We start from the raw sequence: 22,213 nt of genomic DNA, 5'->3' as shown, positions 1-22,213 counted from the left end.
TATTGCTCTTTCATGCTGAGGATGGGTGGTTATCGGAATTGTTGGAAAGATTTTTCAAATAGCTTGCTGCGAGGAACTGCAGTTTTTTAATATATTATTATTCTCAATGGATAACAAAGGCTTTCCTAGATTTCTGCACAGCAGACCAGGTACCTCTATGCATCCTGAAGCGCTCGATCCCTCAACGTTATCAGGACAGAGAAACAAGATACTTGCTCATTGCTCACATGGAGCACTCCAAACAAAAGACAATGGAAAAAATTGAAAAGCTTGTTTCTTACAAGTGTAGCAGGCTGTGAACTCTGCAAACGTTTCCACTCCGAGAATGAGAACGGTAAATGACTGTAATGCATGATTTAACAGATATTAAAATAACCAAATGACCGGGATTAATGGTACATTTACTGCTGGTGACACGTGATGGAGAGTTGATGATAAAGAAATAATAATGGGCAAACAATTCACAGGAAACAATGGATGCTCAAGAATTTGTGGGAGACAGCTGAGCCGTTCTAGACTCCCCTATATCTTCATCCCCCCCCTTCTTCTTGTCTCAACATTTTAAATTATACTCAAACATTATCTTCACACATGTTAAATGCTTTTTCACTGACACCCGTAACTCAATAGTCAGCTAGGCCTATTGCCACACGCGTTGCCCAAATTGCGGGCTTCCCAAATAGGCATGGGCCTACGAACTTATGATTTGAAACAATCCGCAGCAACTTCCTCGATTTCTCTTTGGCTCTTTCGCTAAGTCATGCTTTCTGGTGAAGTATTTTGAAGTGTATTTCTTTATAGACAGGAGTGATTATACCATTTTTACATTTCTTTCCATTTCTTTCCCTATTGGACCCACCGCTATGCCCTTTCTCTCCTGTTCTATTGGTATTCATATCAACTTTTATTTAGTTGTCCAAAAGCCAAAGGCAGAATCCTAGTCATAATAGCAACCTATCCTAGTTTTTGCCTCTTTAGATTCCCCCTCTTTCATCGCTTTCACATATGGAACCGCTATCAGGTGCGCTGTTTAGAATGGTGTTTTCCTAGGTGCGCTGTTTAGAATGGTGTTTTCCCAGGTGCGCTGTTTAGAATGGTGTTTTCCCAGGTGCGCTGTTTAGAATGGTGTTTTCCCAGGTGCGCTGTTTAGAATGGTGTTTTCCCAGGTGCGCTGTTTAGAATGGTGTTTTCCCAGGTGCGCTGTTTAGAATGGTGTTTTCCCAGGGGCGCTGTTTAGAATGGCGCGTTTTCCCGGGTGCGCTGTTTAGAATGGCGCGTTTTCCCGGGTGCGCTGTTTAGAATGGCGCGTTTTCCTGCAAATTGCATTTGAACAAATGTTAGAAAATTACGTTTTATTGGCTGCTTTCATTAGATGAGTTGCATGTTCTGTTAACTTCTTGCGGATCAGTGGGACGCTAGGGCCTAAATTAAATTACTGTAAATATTAAACTTGTAATGAAATCACAAGTGCAATTCATCAAAATAAAGCTTAACCTCTCTAGGGTACGTGGGACGGTAACGTCCCACCTCGTCAACAGCCAGTGAAACTGCAGGGCGCCAAATTAAAAACAGAAATCCCATAGTTAAAATTCCTCAAACATGCATGCATTTTACACCATGTTAAAGCTACACTTGTTGTACATCCAACAACATGTCAGATTTCAAAAAGGCTTTACGACAAAAGTAAACCAAACTATTATGTTAGGTCAGAGCTGAGTCACAGAAAAACGCAGCCAATTTTCCAGCCAAAGAGACAAGTCACAAAAAGCAGAAATATAGATGATCATCAAAGGTTAGTGATTAATTTTATCAGATGACACTCATAGGACTTCATGTTACACAATACATGTGTGTTTTGTTCGGTAAAGCTCATATTTATATCCAAAAATATGAGTTTACATTGGCACGTTATGTTCAGTAGTTCCAAAACATCCGGTGATTTTTGCAGAGAGCCACATCAATTTACAGAAATACTCATAATTAACATTGCTAAAAGATACAACTGTTATGCATGGAACATTAGGTCCTCTTCTCCTTAATGCAACAGCTGTGTCAGATTTCAAACAAACTTTACTGAAAAAGCAAACCATGCAATAATCTGAGTACGGCACTCAGACGACAAATCAAGCCAAACAGATATCCACCATGTTGGAGTCAACAGAAGTCAGAAATAGCATTATAAACATTCACTTACCTTTGATGATCTTCATCAGAATGCACTCCCAGGAATCCCAGTTGCACAAATGTTTGTTTTGTTCGATAATGTCCATCAGTTATGTCCAAATACTTAATTTTTGTTTGCGTTCAGTACACAATCCAAACTCACGACGCGCGATCACTAGGAGCAGACGAAAAGTAAAAAAGTTCCTTTACAGTCCGTAGAAACATGTGAAACAATCTTTATGATGTTTTTAACGTGAATCTTCAATGTTCCAACCGGAGAATTCCTTTGTCTGTAGAAATGTAATGGAACAGCTCGCACGTGAATGCGCGAGACTGAGTTCGTGGCTCTCTGGCAGACCTCTGACTCATTCCCCTCTCATTTGCCCCCACTCCACAGTAGAAGCATCAAACACGTTTCTAAAGACTGTTGACATCTAGTGGAAGCCTTAGGAAGTACAATATGACCCCATAGACACTATGTATTCGATAGGGCAAGAGTTGAAAAACTACAAACCTCAGATTTCCCACTTCCTGGTTGGATTTATCAGGTTTTTGCCTGCCATATGAGTTATGTCATAATCACAGACATTATTCAAACAGTTTTAGAAACTTCAGTTTATTTTAATCCAAATCTACTAATTATATGCATATTCTAGCTTTTATGGCTGAGTAGCAGGCAGTTTCATTTGGGCACGCTTTTCATCCAAAATTCCCAATGCTGCCCCCTACCCTAGAGAAGTTAACTTGTTGTTAATCCAGCCGCCGTGTCAGATTTCAAAAAGGACTTACAGCGAAAGCAAACCATGCGATTATCTGAGGACAGCGCTCAGCACACAAATACATAACAAATCATTTTCAACCAGGGAGTTGCGACACGAAAGTTAGAAATAGCGATATATGCCTTTGAAGATCTTCTGTTGGCACTCAAAGGTCCCAGTTACATTACAAATGGTCCTTTTGTTCGATAAAGTCCTTCTTTATATCCATAAAAACTCAGTATATCTGGCGCGCTTCAGTCAATAATCCACTCGGTTTCCCTCCAAAATGCATACAAAATGAATCCCAAACATGACCAATAAACTTATCCAAACAAGATAATCAAACCTTAGGTACCCTAATACGCAAATAAACGATACAATTTAAGACGGAGAATCGTCGTTATTGTCTTTACCGGAGAAAAATACCAAAGAACGTGCTCTCATTCACGCGCTTGGAAACACTACAGCCAAAATGGGAGCCACCTAGCAAAACTATAATTTCTGGCAAATCTTTCAAAAAACCAGCCTGAAACTTTCTAAAGACTGTTGACATCTAGTGGAAGCTCTAGGAACTGCAATCGGGCACGATTTCGCCCTATTATAAATGTGCCAGCCATTTAATTCTTTTGGGATTTTTTTTGTGGGGGATGGTTTGTCCTCGGGGTTTCGCCTGCCAATTCAGTTCTGTTATACACAGACATTATTTTTAACCGTTTTAGAAACTTTAGAGTTTTCTATCCAAATTGACCAATTATATGCATATCCTAGCTTCTGGGCCTGAGTAGCAGGCAGTTTACTTTGGGCACCCTTTTCATCCGGACGTCAAAATACCGCCCCCTTTTCCAAAGAAGTTAAGATGTATTACCATAATGTAAATGTTCTGTTAAGATGCATAAACATAATGTAAATTGGATTTCTGTCATTCTAAGCTTTGTGGGTGGATGCCGTAATGGGTTATGCACCCAATGCATATGAGTCTGGTAAATTTCTCAAATGACCGGTAAATTAAAATCTTCCCCCTCACGTTGTCCGGCGCCACATTTTCCTAATGGAAAATGGTAATAAAACTACGATTACTACACACACACACACACACACACAGCTGGATTTGAGCCATGGCCTATATAGATTAAATAGGAAGAACTCTTGAGTTTGATCATAACTGTGTGTGCGTGCGTTTCTCCGTCTCTTTCCCAGGTATCTCAGTGATATTCGAGGGCAGCAGAGAGGAGTTCTTCCCGACGCTGATGGCGTGGGCTCAGGAGAGTGGAGCGTCCTGCGAGGGTTTTGAGATCGCCAACTTTGCTGGCGAGGGCTTCGGCCTCAGGGCCACCAAGGACATCAAGGTGGGTCGCTACAACCGGATCGGCCGGTGTCCATGGCAAGTTGTCAGGGTGACATCACTTGGGTCGTGATCATTAGTGCACATCGTAGCAAAACGTTTTGCAATGGAAACCAGAGTTTCTTATTGTACAAGTTGAACTGATTAACAAAATTACTCCAAGGTATTTTTAAGGATGAGAAAGGCCTTGATCTGAGGCTTCCTCCATAGACTATCTAGATTGATCAGCTCCTTGATTATATTTCAACAGAGGAAACAAGGCTTAATTCTCTCTTATTGGTGTTCTTCTCATAATGACCCACCAATTAGCCCTCATTATTGATGTTCTAAAATGGCTGCTGTTTAGGTCTGATCGATCAAACAGGCTGAGTTGTTTGTATGAAGCCCAGGGCTCTGTTGCTTTCATGATAGCGGAATTATGACTTTGATACCGATACCAGGTTTAGTATCAAGCTACTCGATACCAAAATGATACCATAACAAAGAAAGACTTATTAGCCAAAGTCACAGAAAGGCTCTTGATCCAAACTCAACTACTGATCTGTTAAATCTTTGGACATCTTTTGAGTTCAAAATCATTACATTTGAACATTTTGATGTCCATTTTTTTTTTTGAGACAGCCATCTATGCATTAAATAATCAATTATGCAATCACTTTTTTAACCAGTAACCTAGTGGTTAGAGCATTGCTGCAGTAACCAAAAGCTGGCTAGATCTAATCCCAGAGTTGACAAGGTAAAAATCTGTCTTTCTGCCCCTGAACAAGGCAGTTAACCCACTGTTCGCCGACGACGTAGATTAAAGCAGTTCTCCGCACCTCTCTGATTCAGAGGGGTATGGTTAAATGCGGAAGACACATTTCAGTTGAATGCATTCAGTTGTACAATTGACTAGGTAGCCCCCTTTCCCTTAACCAACCTAGCTACAAAACAACAAAGGTTTATCATTTATTTTTATATCTCTATTGATAAACTGGGTAAATCACAATGCAGGCGAATGCATATTATTCAATAGGAGTGTGTGCAATGCATGCATTTGAGTTATTGGCCAGCAGCATACAACTACTGTCTTTCCTCTGAAGCTAAGCAGGGTTGGTCCTGTTTGGTCCCTGGATGGGAGAACAGATGCTGCTGGAAGTGGTGTTATAGCGCCAGTAGGAGACTCTTTCCTCTGGTCCCCCCAAAAATGATATCCCAATGCCTCAGGGTAGTGATTGGGGACACTGCCCTGTGTAAGGTGCTGTCTTTCGGATGGGACGTTAAACGCCTGGCTCTCAGTGCTCAAGATCCCATGGCACTTATCGTAAGATGTTAACCCCGGTGTCCTGGCTAAATTCCTAATTTGGCCTTCATACCGTTGTGGCCACCTAATCATCCCCAGCTTCCAATTGGCCCATTAATTTCCCCGGTCTTCTCCCCTGTAACTATTCCCCAGGTCGTTGCTGAATGTGTTCTCAGTCAACGTATCTGGTAAAATAAGGCTTAAAACAAAAATATAATATGCTAATTTCACGGGGCTGCAGATGACAATCCTTTCCATTTGAGGACTTTATTATTTTATTAGCAACTGCTAGGAGAACCATTTATTTTATTGTACTCATCCACAACATTTGCATAGAAGAAGTATTGACTTCATGAGGCAGAATGTGGGAACCAGACAGGAGGAGAGGGAGATGAAGCAAGTTAATGACTTTTTGGTGACGATCAGCTTTCGAAATCCACATATTTTGTGTTATGGTACTAGGGTAGTGAATTGACATTGCTTCAGCTGTAAGCTAGCAAGGAAGTTAAAGCTGGAAGATACCAGTATCGTGTTGCATTGTAAAAGTGTTCTAGCTTGTATCGACATTGTTTTGCGAACAGTAATGAACAGTTTCCACGTTCTATATGCCGTGTTGCATTATTTAAGTGTGTTAATTTCTGTGCAGCGTGAGTGGGGAGGTTACGGCCCAGACGGCTTTAGCAAGGAATGAGTGGAGCAGGCACTTTGCTCTTCGTGCTATAAAACAGCTGCGCTGATAGACAGACTTGATCCTCTCAATCACGTGAGATACACAGATACTGAACGTAGCAAAAAAATTCTAGCACCTAACTTTTTTGGGTGATATCGAAAAAGTACTGAGGTTTCAGTATGCCGTGCAACACTACAGGGCTCTGCCCTTTCTCTTCCCTTTCCTCTCTGTGAGTTGGTGGGAGTTTATTCAATGATGTAGCTAACACTCTTGAATGTTTTTTCACTAAGTGTACAATGAATAATATTATTCAAATAAGCCTGGGGTGAACTAAAATCACGGGCCAAACTTTAGATTCACCCATGTAATTCAAGCATGGAAATCCACTGTCCATTCTGATAAAATTTGTTTCCTCAGGCAGATGAGCTGTTTCTGTGGATCCCCAGGAAGATGCTGATGACTGTGGAATCGGCCAAGAACTCTGTCCTGGGTGAGTGACAACGTAAGCCCCATAGAGGGCTGAGTGGTATACCGGATATTACTATATAGCGGTATTGATACACAGACCGGTATTGTGTTTTTACTTTCACTTCTATAACAGTATTTCAGTGTTTGGTATGTTTAATGTAATACGAAACTTAGGCTATATACATACATATGTGTATATATATACATGTGTGCATGTGTATACATATATGTGTGCATGTATATATGTATATATATGTGTTATATAAATTTTTCTAGTTTACTACTTGAGTCGTCGTTCTCCCTCTCCTCCTGCTACATGCTGTTTCCCACACCAAGCCATGCCCCTTGTCACTCAAGGAGAGGCAGGTGCTCGACCACAGAGTCACAAGCAATGTTCCCTCTAAGCTGCGCGCGGGCATGCAGTAGCCTCGAGACTCCCGTGCAGCTTCCCCAGGACTGCACAGTAGAAATATCAGCCGACAGAGAGAAGCACGAGATTAAACTTCAGTCAACTTTCTAGAGCAGTGGAAGATCTCCAAGGCATTCCTAGTCGATCGCCAAACATTTCTGAAAAATCCCAACGATAAAAGCCTTGTGTTCCTATTTTTTTTTTAAATTTATTCATCTCGGACTGTTGCCATTTTGAACCATTTCATGTGTCTGAAGGTACAAACTATGCCTTCCCGGTGGAGAGCAAATCAAGTGCACTATAGGCTTGCCGTTGGCCAATCGGATGCCTCAGTAGACTATGTCTGCAGTAACGTAGCAACCATAAAAGAAAGCTACAGCCAAGTTGATACTGTGAGATTTCAAAACATTTAACACCACGACTAGAGAGACTGTCAATGAATACAGCATGTTCTTACTCATCACTGTCAACACCTCGTATTCAACACTTTTATAAGCCAAAAAATGCGCGTTCTTCCTATTTCCACTCAGTGCTACTACAAGCAGTGCAGCAGTAATGAATGAGTAGGAAAATCTATCTATAGACCTGCGTTGTTATTATTAGGCTTGGGACTTTTATTAAAATCAAGGAATATTTCACTTTCTCTGTTCATAGGAGTAACAACATTAATTTGTGCATGAGGCAGAAATAATGCGGTGCGACTCGAGTTTTGCCATCAGCTGGAAGACTGTGTCCCTATTTGAGTGTCAGTGGAGGGAATTTGAGAGGCTCAGTCTGCTGCTCTCTCCCTTGTCTCAAAGTGATCTTTGAAGCAGAAAAGGTTGGTGACCACTGTTCTAGAGTTTTCCCTGTTAACACTATCAACGTTTCCCTTTACTGTGGCAATTGTGATAAAATCAACACAATATTAGCCACTTTCAATACAACATACCGAAACAAAACAAACTATGCAAGAGATTTTGTTGTAGGCAGAACGGATCGGAGTAGGATTCTATTGCATTGACATGTACTACTCAGCCTGTACTCTACACAGACCAGTGCGGCATAACCAATCAGAGCTGCAGTTGGCCAATATGCAAATTGACTATTGCCATATATGGACCTGTGCCATTTACTTTGAACTGGACTGTGTTTACAGCATGAGCGGTCGTGAGTAGATACGCTTGTTTTGAATTTAAGAGAGAGCTGCATGTAGCCACGTGTACATTTTGTTCATATCCTTTGCTAGTTAGTGAGTTGTTAGCCCAGTTATAGATTATTTGTAGTCGGCAATAGGGGAGAGATTGCTTCCTTTAAGAGCGCAAGGCTTGTACATTTCTAGACATCTTTGAAAAGCGAGTCGGATAAAGAGCTTTTTTTTTGTCATAAATGGGCAGTGTTGTGTTTTGAGACCGGCTTGTAGCCAATAAGCAGAGGGTAACATAATTTGTCTGATTCTCTGTAGTAATGGTATTGGAATAATAATGCATTTTTATTTTGTGTCATGGCGTTGGCCTGTGGGTAAGGTTTATGACCCCCCTATAAATACCTTTCTCCCTTCCCTCTCTCTCTGACTCTACTGAAGGACTCTTGAATAGCCTTTGTTGAACATAGAGAAGAATTTGGGAACATCAAACAAATGGGGGAAAGGAACCATATTTCGGTAATAGAACCAGTTGAAAATATGCGTTGGTACTTAATGAATATGATGTCAGTTCGGTTGTCATCTGAGACATTATGACTGATGACAGGGCGACATAAACTGTATCTGGGAAAGTCTACAGATTCTAGTTATCAGATTCACATGGAATTGTTGTGCAATTTAAATGTTTAAATATGAAACTATTTGTGAAAAGATTAAATGTAATTTTAGCTTCCAAATGAGAAATTTGGATTTTCATAAAGTTAGAGCTCTGCTCAGTCAGTGGCCCGCCCCTGTGAAGAGACATGGGTTATAAACTATGAAACACACCCTTCTCTCCCTCCACTATATAAAGCCTTGACGAAAATGTAACTATCTGTTCTGAAGACAATAGGACGACGGTCCATACGTTGAAAAGGGCTAACATGTCAACTACAGAACTAAGCCAACCTCAGCGTGAGCTTTGGTTGTGAATGGTATAAACTTTTGAACTCTTATTCCTTTTCCTATTCATGAAAATCACAAATGAAATATATTGAGACACAGCTTAGCCTTTTTTTAATCACACTGTCATCTCAGATTTTCGAAATATGCTTTACAGCCAACGCTAGACAAGCATTTGTGTAAGTTTATCATAGCCTAGCATAGCATTATGCCCTGCTAGCAGCAGGCAACATTTTCACGAAAATAAGAAAAGCAATCAAATTAAATAATTTACCTTTGAAGAACTTCGGATGTTTTCACTCACGAGACTCCCAGTTAAATAGCAAATGTTCCTTTTTTCCAAAAATATTATTTTTGTAGGCGAAATAGCTCCGTTTGTTCTTCACGTTTGGCTGAGAAATCGACCGGAAAATGCGGTCACTACAACGGCAAACTTTTTTTCAGAATTAGCTCCATTATATCGACAGAAACATGGCAAACATTGTTTAGAATCAATCCTCAAGGTGTTTTTCACATATCTATTCGATAATATATCCATCGGGACAATTAGTTTTTCAGTAGGACCGATTGGAGTAATGGCTACCTCTGTATTTTACGCGAGAATCTCTCTGGGAGCATCAGGTGACCACTTGCGCAATGTAGCCGCCTACGGGTATTCTTCAACATAAATGCGTAAAACTAAGTCACAATGCTGTAGACACCTTCAGGAATACGGAGAAAGAGTCATCTGGTTGATAGCCCATTCACTGCTCAATAGGGACACATTGGAACGCAGCGCTTTCAAAACATGAGGGACTTCCGGATTGGATTTTTCTCAGGCTTTCGCCTGCAACATCAGTTCTGTTATACTCACAGACAATATTTTTACAGTTTTGGAAACACCTCCCTCTGCAACTGGATCCTGGACTTCCTGACAGGCCACCCCCAGGTGGTAAGGGTTGGTAACAACACATCTGCCATGCTGATCCTCAACACGGGGGCTCCGTGTTGGGTGGTGCGTGCTTGTCCCCTCCTGTGCTCCCTGTTCACTCATGACTGCATGGCCAGACACGACTCCCAAACACCATCATTAAGTTTGCCTGACGACAACAGTGGTAGGCCTGATCACCGACAACGATGAGAGCCTATAGTGAGGTGGTCAGGGACCTGGCCTGTGTGGTGCCAGGATAACAACCTTTCCCTCAACGTGATCAAGACAAAGGAAATGATTGCGGACTACAGGAAATGGAGGACTGAGCATGCCCCCATTCTCATCGACAGGGCTGTCGTGGAGCAGTTTGAGAGCTTCAAGTTCCTTGGTGTCCACATCACCAACAAACTATATCATGGTCCAAACATACCAAAACAGTCGTTAAGAGGGTGCGACATCGCACCCTGTATATGGCCTTGCTACTGTTATTTTACTACCGCTCCTTTAATTATTTGTTATTTACATTTTTTACTCATCAATTATTTATTTTTTACTTACTTTTCTTAACTGCATTGTTGGTTAAGGGCTTGTAAAGTAAGCATTTCACTGTAAGGTCTACTACACCTTTTGTATTCGGCGCATGTGACAAATAACGTTTTAATTTGACAACAAGGCTTTGAGCTCTGACATTTGAAACCCCCTTGTGCTTTGTCCTCCCCTAGGGTCCACACACACACACTGTTCTGTATGTAAATTCTCTTCTCTCCCTCCCAGGTCCCCTGTACAGCCAGGACCGTATTCTCCAGGCCATGGGTAATGTGACTCTGGCCCTCCACCTGCTGTGTGAGCGGGCTGACCCCTCCTCCCCCTGGCTGCCCTACATCAAGACCCTCCCCGGGGACTACGACACCCCTCTCTACTATGAGGAGGAGGAAGTACGCCACCTGCTGTCCACTCAGGCCATCCAGGACATCCTCAGCCAGTACAAGAACACCGCTCGGCAGTACGCATACTTCTACAAGGTCATCCAGGTGAATGGCAGATGGATATTCACGCTCGCTTTCTCACTTGTTCTCTCTCACACTCACTCACTTGCTCCTCATACTCAGTCGCTTGCTTTTCACACACCAGGGTTTCCGTTAGCCGGTAAGCTTTTGGTCCGATCCAAAAAATGAGCCTGGGAGATGCAGGAAAATCCCATTGCAAAATAATGCTTTTAGCCTTGATTGAAATGCCAATTGATGGAAATATATTTACATTTGACAGCGCGAGAGTTGCTGCTACAACTTTTCAAACAGCTCATTCGTTGCTGCTGGAGTGAAACGGGCTTTTAATAAGCTCAACCATTGCTTAACAGTTGTAAATGCAATTGTGTGTTAAAAACAGTTGATGGCCACGATTTTAAAAAGAGCAAAACATTTTTTCTTTCTCAGGTGGTAATTGAAGCGCGCTTCCCTTTTACCATTCAAATGCATTAGGCAACGGAAGGCAGGCTTCAGCGCGTTACACATATTGATGGGCATGAGTAATCAAGTACTCGGACTGTTAGAACACTATTGAACCAGAGATTTTTTTTACATAAAAAAAAAAAAAAAACTGGAAAACTATTTGGTCAAAATGTTGTCTTGAAGACGACGTTAATTTGCTCTGGCTCTAATGTTCCATTTGTACATGTGCATTTGCGGAACACAACAAAAAATAAACCAAGCCAAGCATCACACAGTTTACGCATCACACAGTTCTGCCTCCTAAATCCCTTTTCCCTTCATCCCTCACTCACTCAATTGCTTTCCGACTGCTTGCTCTACACATGCGTGCTGTGTGTGCCTATAGAAATAATTGTTGATATAAACTTATTGAACTGATGGGATACGCAAGCGACATTCCATGTGAAATGATAGTTTTATCACAAATTCGAAATGGACTAGGTGAATATGTGTTCCAACAATGAGCTGCAGTTTTGGAATATTTGCGTAATTTTCTGTTTAGGCTACTTTGTGGTTGTCACTAGTTAGGGTATCCACAAAGTCAAAATTGGCTCTTTAAATATTCATAAACAAAAATGTGCTTTTTGGTTGTAATTTAAGGTTAGGCATAAGTTTAACTGTGGTTAAAATCTGATTTTTAGATGCAAAATTGTAGAAACAAGCAGGGTTTATTACTTTGTGGCTGTGGCAACTTACCTCAGTGACGAACCTACTTTTGTTAAATTGCTAGTGGCATTTAGAATTGGTTAGCCTAGGCTATTACCACACTATCAAACTAATATTTGTGCATATTTTCAAAGACTGAGAGTATTTTCGTCGGTCATTAAGACCCGTCTCCTGGTCTGACAAACACCACTGTAGCTCAGCCACCTTCGACTGCAGATGCGCAAGGCTGACATAGGCGTATGTGGTGGATTGAGACGCAGCCCATGCATGAAAACAGATATCTCTAGCTTAGTGACACATTTTGGTGTGTCAATAGACTTCCGGATCAAACGGATGCTGTGGCCATAATTCATCCCCATGCAGTGTTCAATGTAGATTTGTTAATCCGTATAGAAAATTCCAAGGAACTGGTCTGATAAAGTAAATCAAACACCTGTCTATTGAAAAGACAGAGTTTGGTTGTAACCCTGAAAATGTCTTTCAACTTGCCGAATTGAGCCCCATTTCAAGTGATTGTTCTTTGAGAATAATTGTTCCAGACGTGAGATGCGAATCACTTCAGTGTTGTATTTTATTGTTATATTACATGTTTCTTACTCTAAAATACAGTGCATTCAGAAGGTATTCAGACCCCTTCACTTTTTCCACATTTTGTTACGTTACAGCCTTTATTCTAAAATTGAATAAATCATTTTTTCCCTCATCAATCTACTCACAATACTCCATAAGTATTCAGACCGTTTTCTATGAGACTCGAAATGTGCATCCTGTTTCCATTGATCATCCTTGAGCTGTTTCTACAACTTGATTGGATTCCACCTGTGGTAAAATTCAAAAGACTGGACATGATTTCAAAAGGTACACACACGCCTGTCTATATAAGGTCCCACAGTTGACCGTGCATGTCAGAGCAAAAACCAAGCCATGAGGTCAAAGGAATTGTCCTTAGAGCTACGAGTCAAGATTGTGTCGAGGCACGGATCAGGACAAGGGTACCAAAACATTTCTGCAGCTTTGAAGGTCCCCAAGAACACATTCTTAAAGTGAATAAGTTATGAACCACCATTACTCTTCTGAGAGCTGGCTGCCCGGCCAAACTGAGTAGTCATGGGAGAAGGGCCTTGGTCAGGGAGGTTCTTCTGTGGAGATGGGAGAATCTTCTAGAAGGACAACCATCTCTGCTGAGCTCCACCAATCAGGCCTTTATGGTAGTGGCCAGACGGAAGCCACTCAATAAAAGACACATGATAGCCTGCTTGGAGTTTGAGAAACAAGATTCTCTGGTCTGATGAACCCAAGATTTGAAATCTTTGGCCTGAATACCAAGCGTCACGTCTGGAGGAAACCTGGCACCATCCCTACGGTGAAGCGTGGTGGTAGCATCATGCTGTGGGGATGTAGTTCAGTGGCAGGGACTGGAGCAAAGTATGAAGAGATCCTTGATGAAAATCTGCTCCAGAGAGTTCAGGACCTCAGACTGGGGCGAAGGCTCACCTTCCAACAGGTCAACGACCCTAAGCACACAGCCAAGACAACGCAGGAGTGGCTTTTGGACAAGTCTCTGAATGTCATTGAGTGGCCCAGCCAGAGCCTGGACTTGAACCGGATCGAACATCTCTGGAGAGACCTTAAAATAGCTGTGCAGCAACGCTCCCCATCTAAAATGACAGAGCTTGAGAGAATCTGCAGAGAAGAATGGGAAACTCCCCAAATACAGTTGTGCCAAGCTTTTGGCATCATACCCCAGAAGACTCGAGCCTGTAATCGCTGCCAAAGGTGCTTCAACAATGTACTGAGTAAAGGGTCTGAATACTTATTTAAATAATAATAACGTTTTTTATTTGTAATAAATTAGCAAACATTTCTAAAAAAAATACTGTTTTTGCTTTGTCATTATGGGGTATTGTTTGTAGGGGGGGGGGCTATTTAGAATAAGGCTGTAACGTAAATGTGGACAAAGTCATGGTCTAAATACTTTCCGAAGGCACTTTATATGAAGCCATTAGGATTTGTTATCTGGGATGGTTATGATAAATGATGCATTGTTGCACACTGTTGGCATACCGTATATACAGAACAAAAATATAAACGCAACATGTGAAGTGTTGGTCCAATGTTTCATGAGCTGAAAAAAAGATCCCAGAAATGTTCCATATGCACAAATAGCTTCTTTCTCAGCCCAGGACCTCCACATCTGGCTTCTTTACCTGCGGGATCGTATGAGACCAGCCACCCGGACAGCTGATGAAACTGGGTTTGCACAACAACAAAATATGCTGCAAAAACTGCCAGAAACAGTCTTCGGGGAAGCTCATCTGCGTGCTTATCCATCTCACCAGGTTCTTGACCTGACTGCAGTTCAGCCTGGTAACCGACTTCAGTCGGCAAATGCTCACCTTCTATGGCTACTGGCACGCTGGAGAAGTGTGCTCTTCACGGATGAATCCTGGTGTCAACTGTACCGGGCAGACTGCATGTATGGCGTTGTGTGGGCGAGTGGTTTGCTGATTTCAACGTTGTGAACAAGGTGCCCCGTGCTGGTGGGGTTAGGGTATGGGCAGGCATAAGCTACAGACAACGAACCCAATTATATGTTATGGCAATTTGAATGCACAGAGATACTGTGACGAGATCCTGAGGCCAATTGTCATTCCATTCATCTGCAGTTTCAGCATAATGCATGTCGCAAGGATATGTACACAATTCCTGGAAGCTGAAAATGTCCCAGTTCTTCCACGGCCTGCATACTCACTAGAGATGTCACCCATGTTTGGGATGCTCTAAATCGACTGGTATGACAGCATGTTCCAGTTCCCGCCAATATCCAGCAACTTCGCAATAACCATTGAAGAGCCATTGTATTCCACAGGCCACAATCAACAGCCTGATCAACTCTATGCGAAGGAGATGCATCACACTTTGTGATGCAAATGGTGGTCACACCAGATACTGACTGGTTTTCGGACCTTTATCTTTTTAACAGATTCATATCTTTATTCCTAGTTGTGAAATCCATAGATTAGGGGCAAATTCATTCATTTCAATTGACTGATTTTCTTATGAACTGTAACTCTGTAAAATCTTAAATTGTTGCATTTTGCATTTTTATTTTTTTGTTCAGTTAGAGACATGCGCACATTTTTTCCAGTCCCGCCCTTGTTTTATAAATATCATTTGTTCCCTTAAACTTTATTTTATTTTCCAGTAGCCAAAACCCATGAAATTTGTTGCAACTTTAGATCTCCCTTCTTTAAAAAAAAAAATGTAATCTGTCAGGTGAAACCGCTGGCGTGTGCTTTTGACAATGGTATTTTCCCACTAATTGCATTATGGAATGAACATTCAAGTGTAGGCTACTGCCTTGTGCGCATTGCTGTGCTTATGATGTGAAGAAATAATAGTTTATAAATGTTTAGCTAATCGTTCTGGTCAGTTGCATCCGCCTCATTGCTTTTTAAAGTTAAAAAAAAAGTTAAAAGTTTTTTTTAATGTACTGTAGCTTACTGGTTGTATGAATTTGAGGTCTATAGTGCCATCGGAATTGGCTATTTCTCACCCAGAATGAAAGCTGACCATTTAGAATAGGTAAACTTTTCTACTATGTATATTAGATTGACAAAGGCTAGAGAATTTTCGATGTTCATTACTCGTCTTGTTGCCTGAGGAAAAGTAAATGTGGCATCTTCAAAGTGCAAATCGGAATTCGGTTGCATCCTCGAGTTACATGTTCTGTTAAGATGAGTATCCATAAAATGATTTGTCATTCTAGGCACTGTGGGTGGACACCCCTAATTAGGTAATCCACCCAATGCACATGGGTCTGCTTCATTTCTCATAACTCATTCAATTAAAATGCTGCTGGTCAGATGTCTAGCAGAATCTGTCACACACACACACACACACTCAGGCTTGCTAAAGAAAATCCTATTCTAAGTAGTTTTTCTATAGACTCCTACAAGGTCACCCCAGGTGACTGGGAGGGCTCTGTCCATGCGTTGTCATTTGGGATATTCTAGTAAAAGTTGCGTTTCATTGCACCTACAACAAAGCTTTGTTCATGATTGCAACATTGTGCAACACTCCCATGACCCTGAGATTGCAACAACTGTTGATCAGGAAGGAGGATGCGATACTGCTTGCCTGTACGGGCTTTGCACAACTTTTTCTGCTGACTTTGCAAAAATCTTGAAACGTATGTTGTGTGTAGACAGTCTCTTCTGTGTGTGTGTTTGCCATAAATAGACTGAGGAGTACATTTGAAAAAGACACTTGGACTTTTCACATATTGTTTATAAACACTCTTCTCGTTTTTCTATCAAAGAAACAGTTAGGGCTGTGGCGGTCACAATTTTGTCAGCTGGTGATTGTCAAGCAAATAACAGGTGCAGTTAATACAGGTAATGAGTGGAGAACAGGCGGCCTTATTAAAGAAAAACTAAACAGGTCTGTGAGAGCCGGAGTTCTTACTGGTTGGTAGGTGATCAAATACTTATGTCATGCAATAAAATCCAAATTAATTACTTAAAAATCATACAATGTGATTTTCTGGATTTTTGTTTTAGATTCCGTCTCTCACAGTTGAAGTGTACGTACCTATGATGATACAAATTACAGACCTCTACATGCTTTGTAAGTAGGAAAACCTGCAAAATCGGCATCAAATACTTGCTCTCCCCACTGTATGTGGACCATTATCATGCACCTGTATCGAAACAGGGGCAGTGGGGAAAAACACATGTCATCTTTGCACTTTAAGTAGTAAATGAGGACATTTTTTCACGTGGTTCATTTTCATGCCAGACAGGTCGGCTATACTCCTGTTGTAAATATAAGCGATGTGTTTAATATTAGGACAGTTGAGAAATAAACATAGTAGGCCTAGTCTATTTTTTATTTAACTAGGAAAGTCAGTTGAGAACAAATGACGGCCAAACCCTGACGATGCTGGGGCCATTATACGGCGCCCTATGGGACTCTCAATCACGGCCGGATGTGAAGCAGCCTGGATTTGAACAAGTGACTGTAGTAACACCTCTTGCACTGAGATTCAGTGTCTTAGACTGCTGCGCCACTCGGGAGCCCTGTAAAGGTGCATGTTTTACCCTCCCCCCAAACCAAAAATAACAATGAAATATGGATGTTAAAATTGCCTGTCCCAGTCACCCCCTATTTCTACAGGAAAGTAGAACACGCAAATACAACTCGAGACACTTTAATTTGGTCTGTATGGCTTCAATAACATATCTTCATAACGGACACTGGGGGACACCTGTGAGTGTCGAAACAAATTCTGTGAACTCATTTCAAAAAGCCTTGAAATGTGATTTCCTACTTAAACTTTTCAAGTAAAGCCTTAACTCCATATAGACCTTAAGGATAATTATAAACATGGTTTAATTTTCAGATGACTATCTTTATTTGGGCATGCTCAGGTTAACTTTCCCACAGAATTATTTCTAACAATTCTGACTCTTTCTGTGCTATATTTTTGTGCCAGACTGTGTTCATGTGAACTTTGGAACCTTCAATTCAGATCCCAGTTCTTAGTGTCGTCAAACTCGCAGATCCAAAGCCTTGATTTATCTCCTAAAGAAAGAGTTATCGCTACAGCTGTATAACGTTCACCTTGAAGCCAGGTACAGAGTAAATCTCTGTGCTGGGTTTGTTTTGGCTCATGTTAAGTCAGTCAGGTCTCTCTCTGTCTGCCTCGCTCTCTCTCTTCTTTCCCGTCCTTACATCTCTCTGTCCTTCCATCTCTCGGTCTTTGCACGTCCATCAGTGGGTGCCCGGCGAGAGGGATTGGGTTTGAAGAGGCACCCAGCTGTAGGGAAATGAGGAGAGCAGCTTCAGAATCGACTCTTGCACCCAATTTCAGGGCACCTGATAAGCTGCTAATGACACAGAGAGGGGCAGGCATGGGCGGTTCCTGTCCTGTATGACCATCGCATTACCAACAGGAGGAGCTGTTTCTTCTCCTAAAGCTCTTAGTCTGAACTGAAAACAGCTCCTGTGTGATTGGATGCACTACTATTGCTATTTATAGTAGTGATATTTACCACAATATATACAACACATTTATGATCTTTATTCACATTTTGGGGGGAGAGTCGGTGTCATTCACAATGTTCTCAAGCAACCTATGACTGAAATCTCCACATGAGCGGAATGATAAAATACAGGCTTTATACTGTAGATATAAATTTCATAATGGTTGAATGGTCGACTACTTAGGGGTTAATACCGGTACCGCTCCTCTCTAGCCGTTAAGTTTGAAAGGTTTATCTGTAGACAGCTGTAGGTAGCGTCAGAGAGGAAGACTGAGAGACGACGTGATTACAGTTTTATTATGAAATCGAAGAAACGCAAGGCAGATATTGTGATGCAAATCTCTCTCCCAGTATGCTAATTTAAAGTTATTAACTGACATGTTTAAAATGAGGTATTCATTCCCTTTTGATCAAACCAATGTACACTAGGGCTGCGTCTCAAACGCATTAGAGCCATAGGGCGCTGGTCAATAGTAGTGCACTGTGTAGGGTGACATTGGGCTCGTAGACTAGACGACTCTCTTTAGGTTCTGTCGTCCCCTTTCTTAGCAAAGGGACGGGAGGAGCAATAAAAAACAGAACATTTCTCTAAATTAGTTTCACTTTCTTTAGTTCGAGCGCTTTGTTTCTGTCATTTAAATAACTCAATTAGAGAAGAGGAAAAAACATTCACATTTCACATTACTGTCGAGATGAGACCTCAATATGAAATATTCATCATGGCAATAGTTTGCGTTTGTCATTGTCTCTTGGCTCATCTGGACTGGTGTGTTGACATGTTTTTGATGAAATGTTTCTTAGTTCTCAGTTGAAGGTGGGTGGCTCAAATCAAAAGTAGAATTGTATTTGTCACATGCGCCGAATACAGCAGGTGGAGACCTTTTCGTGAAATGCTTACTTTACGAGCCCTTAACCAACAGTGCAGCTTTAAGAAAAAGGAGAGTTAAGATCATATTTACTGAATAAACTAAAAGAAAAAAAAACGATGTCGCACAATAAAATAACAATGACGAAGCTATATTTACAGAGGGTACCTGTAGCGAGTCAATGTGCGGGGGTACATGTTGAGGTAATATTTACATGTAGGTAGGGGTAAAGTCACGATGCGTAGATGATAAACAGCGAGTAGCAGCAGTGTACATGTAGGTAGGGGGGTCAATGCAAATAGGTGGCCATTTGATTAACTGTTCAGCAGTCTTATGGCTTGTGGGTAGAAGGTGTTAAGGAGCCTTTTGGACCTAGACATGGCGCTCTGGTACCGCTTGCCATGTGGTAGCAGAGAGAACGGTCTGACTAGGGCCATATGCACGACCCTCTGTAGCACCTTGCGGTCGGATGCCGAGTAGTTGCTATACCAGGTGGTGATGCGATGGGGCAGCTGTAGAACTTTTTGAGGACCTGACGACCCATGCCTAATCTTTTCAGTCTGCCGAGGGGGAATAGGCATTGTCGTGCCCTCTTCACGACTGTCTTGGTGTGTTTGGACAATGTTAGTTTGACTTGAAGCTCTCAAACTGCTCCACGACAGCCCCGTCGATGTGAATGGGGGTGTGCTCGGTCCTCCTTTTCCTGTAGTCCATGATCAGCTCCTTTGTCTTGATACACTGATGGAGATGTCGTTATCCTGGCACCACACTGCCAGGTATCTGACCTCCTCCCTATAGGCTGTGTCATCGTTGTCGGTTATCACCCACTGTTGTTTTGATGGAAAACTTTGAGGTTTGAGTCATACTTGGCCACGGAGTCGTGGGTGAACAGGGAGTACAGGAGGGGACTAAGCACGCATCCTTGAGGGGCCCCCGTGTTGAGGATCAGCGTGGCATACCCTTACACCCTGGGGGCGGCCCATCAGAAAGTCCTCGATCCAGTTGCAGAGGGAGGTGTTTAGTCCCAGGTTCCTTAGCTTAGTGACGAGCTTCGTGGGCACAATGGTGTTGAACGCTGAGCTGTAGTCAATGAACAGCATTCTCATGTAGGTGTTCCTTTTGTCCTGGAGCGAAAGGACAGTGTGGAGTGCCATAGATTCCATCATCTTTTGATCTGTTGGTGCGGTCTTCAAATTGGAGTGGGTCTAGGGTTTCTGGCCTCTCAAAGCACTTCATGGCTAGAGATGTGAGTACTAGGTGTTGGTAGTCATTGAGGTAGGTTACCTTGGCTTTCTTGGGCACAGGGACTATGGTGGTCTGTTGGTATTAGACTCTGTCAGGGACAGGTTGAAAATGTCAGTGAAGACACTTGCCAGTTGGTCAGTGCATGCACTGAGAAAACATCTTAGTTTTATAATGTTCATCTTTTTAAAGGTGTTACTCACATCGGCTATTGAGACCATGATCACAGTCGTCCGGAACAGCTGGTGCACTCATGCATGCTTCAGTGTTGCTTGCCTGGTAGGCTTGTGTCACTGGGCAGCTCGTGGCTGGGTTTCCTTTTGTAGTCTAATGGTTTACAAGCCCTGCCACATCTGACGAGTATCAGAGCCAGTGTAGTAGGATTCGATCTTAGTTCTGTATTGACACATTGCCTGTTGATTGGTTCGTCAGAGTGCATAGCAGGATTTCTTTTAAGCGTGTGGGATAGTGTCCCAGTCCTTGAAAGAGGCAGCTCTACTCTTTAGCTCAGTGGGGATGTTGCCTGTAATCCATGGCTTCTGGTTTATGTACGTACGGTCACTATGGGGACGATGTCATCGACACACTCCTCAATGCCATCGGATGAATTCCGGAACATATTCCAGTCTGTGCTAGCAAGACAGTCCTGTAGCTTAGCAACTGCGTCATCAGACCACTTCCATATTGAGTGAGTGAGTCACTGGTACCTCCTGCTTTAGTTTTTGCTTGTAAGCAGGAATCCGGAGGATAGAATTATGGTCAGATTTGCCAAATGGAGGGCTAGATTATGGTTTATTACTAGTCCTAATATCATTCATCATGTCATTTTTATGGCTTATACATTTCACTTGTTAATTACTCGTTTAGAATCTGGTGCAGACTTGAGTACTCACCCTCATCCCTAGTTACCTTTTTCTCTCAATCTTTGCTTTCATGCATTTGACTGAATTAAGGAGAATAGTGAATTATAAAGTGGCTGCTATTTGACAAATGTTTTGTGGTCTCGACAGCAGGAGTCTAGTCACTAGGAACCAAACGGAGGTAAACGGAACAAAACAGGGAGGGTCTTAACTGAATCAGACCAATAGAAACTCTAGTTTTCATTGCAAAATGTTTTACGTTAACAACAGTTTGGACTAAAGATTACACCCCTAGTCGCCTCTATAAAGACAGTACCAACAATGACCACAAGGTGGTAGTGGTGGGTTGTATATGGTGATATGAAGGTCAAATAGTAGAATGTAATACTGATGCCGTGAGCATAGTTGTTTTCCCACCCATGTTATAATAATAGCACATAGGTGTTATATACTGCTGCTAAAACCCAAAGACTGTAATAAGCAAACATCGGGAAATAGAACAACTGGGGGAAAAAAACAAGAAATGTAAATGACTCTAATTATCGTAAGAGAACATGTGGGGGAACAGCAGCATCTCTATGTTATTCCTTTTGTGTGGTGATGGAGTTGTGCCGGAAGCCCAGACACCTCATGGCCGTGGTGTTGAACAGTGAAAGTAAGGTGATGTGTTGAGATGTCTCCTCCTAACTTTGTGAACTCTCCTTCTCGGTTGGCTTGAGCTCTGTGTTGTTAAGCGGGGTGTGTGTGTGTGTGTCCTGGCCACATTTCCTCTCTTCTCCACTGTCTCTTTTCACCCCCTCTCCACGCTCCCTCTTTCATTATTTTGTCATCTTTGCCGCACCTCTTCATCCTTTCCCTCTCCTTTGCTCTCCTCTACTCCTTCTTCCCTCACTCATCCCTCTTCAGCCCCCCTTCTCTCATTCCTCTCTCCTGTCCTCTGCTCAGGTTGGGGGCTGGTGTCAGTGTAATGACTACTGT

General features: G+C 42.1%; 1 protein-coding gene across 5 annotated transcripts in view; it reads left to right on the top strand.

Annotated features, from left to right (window-relative positions):
* setd3 (SET domain containing 3, actin histidine methyltransferase) overlaps positions 1 to 22,213 on the top strand; it is a 71,673-nt gene that overhangs the window by 22,075 nt on the left and 27,385 nt on the right. For all 5 annotated transcript variants that reach the window (XM_065004151.1, XM_065004150.1, XM_029687705.2 and 2 more), the window contains exons 4-6: positions 4,119 to 4,267; positions 6,633 to 6,705; positions 10,842 to 11,098. In XM_065004151.1, coding sequence (XP_064860223.1) covers positions 4,119 to 4,267; positions 6,633 to 6,705; positions 10,842 to 11,098 — 479 coding nt within the window. The remainder of the gene's footprint in view (positions 1 to 4,118; positions 4,268 to 6,632; positions 6,706 to 10,841; positions 11,099 to 22,213) is intronic.

The sequence above is a fragment of the Oncorhynchus nerka genome, linkage group LG18 (genome assembly GCF_034236695.1).
Source record: "Oncorhynchus nerka isolate Pitt River linkage group LG18, Oner_Uvic_2.0, whole genome shotgun sequence".
Lineage (NCBI taxonomy): Eukaryota > Metazoa > Chordata > Actinopteri > Salmoniformes > Salmonidae > Oncorhynchus > Oncorhynchus nerka.
The sequence above is the reverse complement of the archived record's forward strand: the minus strand, read 5'-3'. Positions and strand labels throughout refer to the sequence as shown.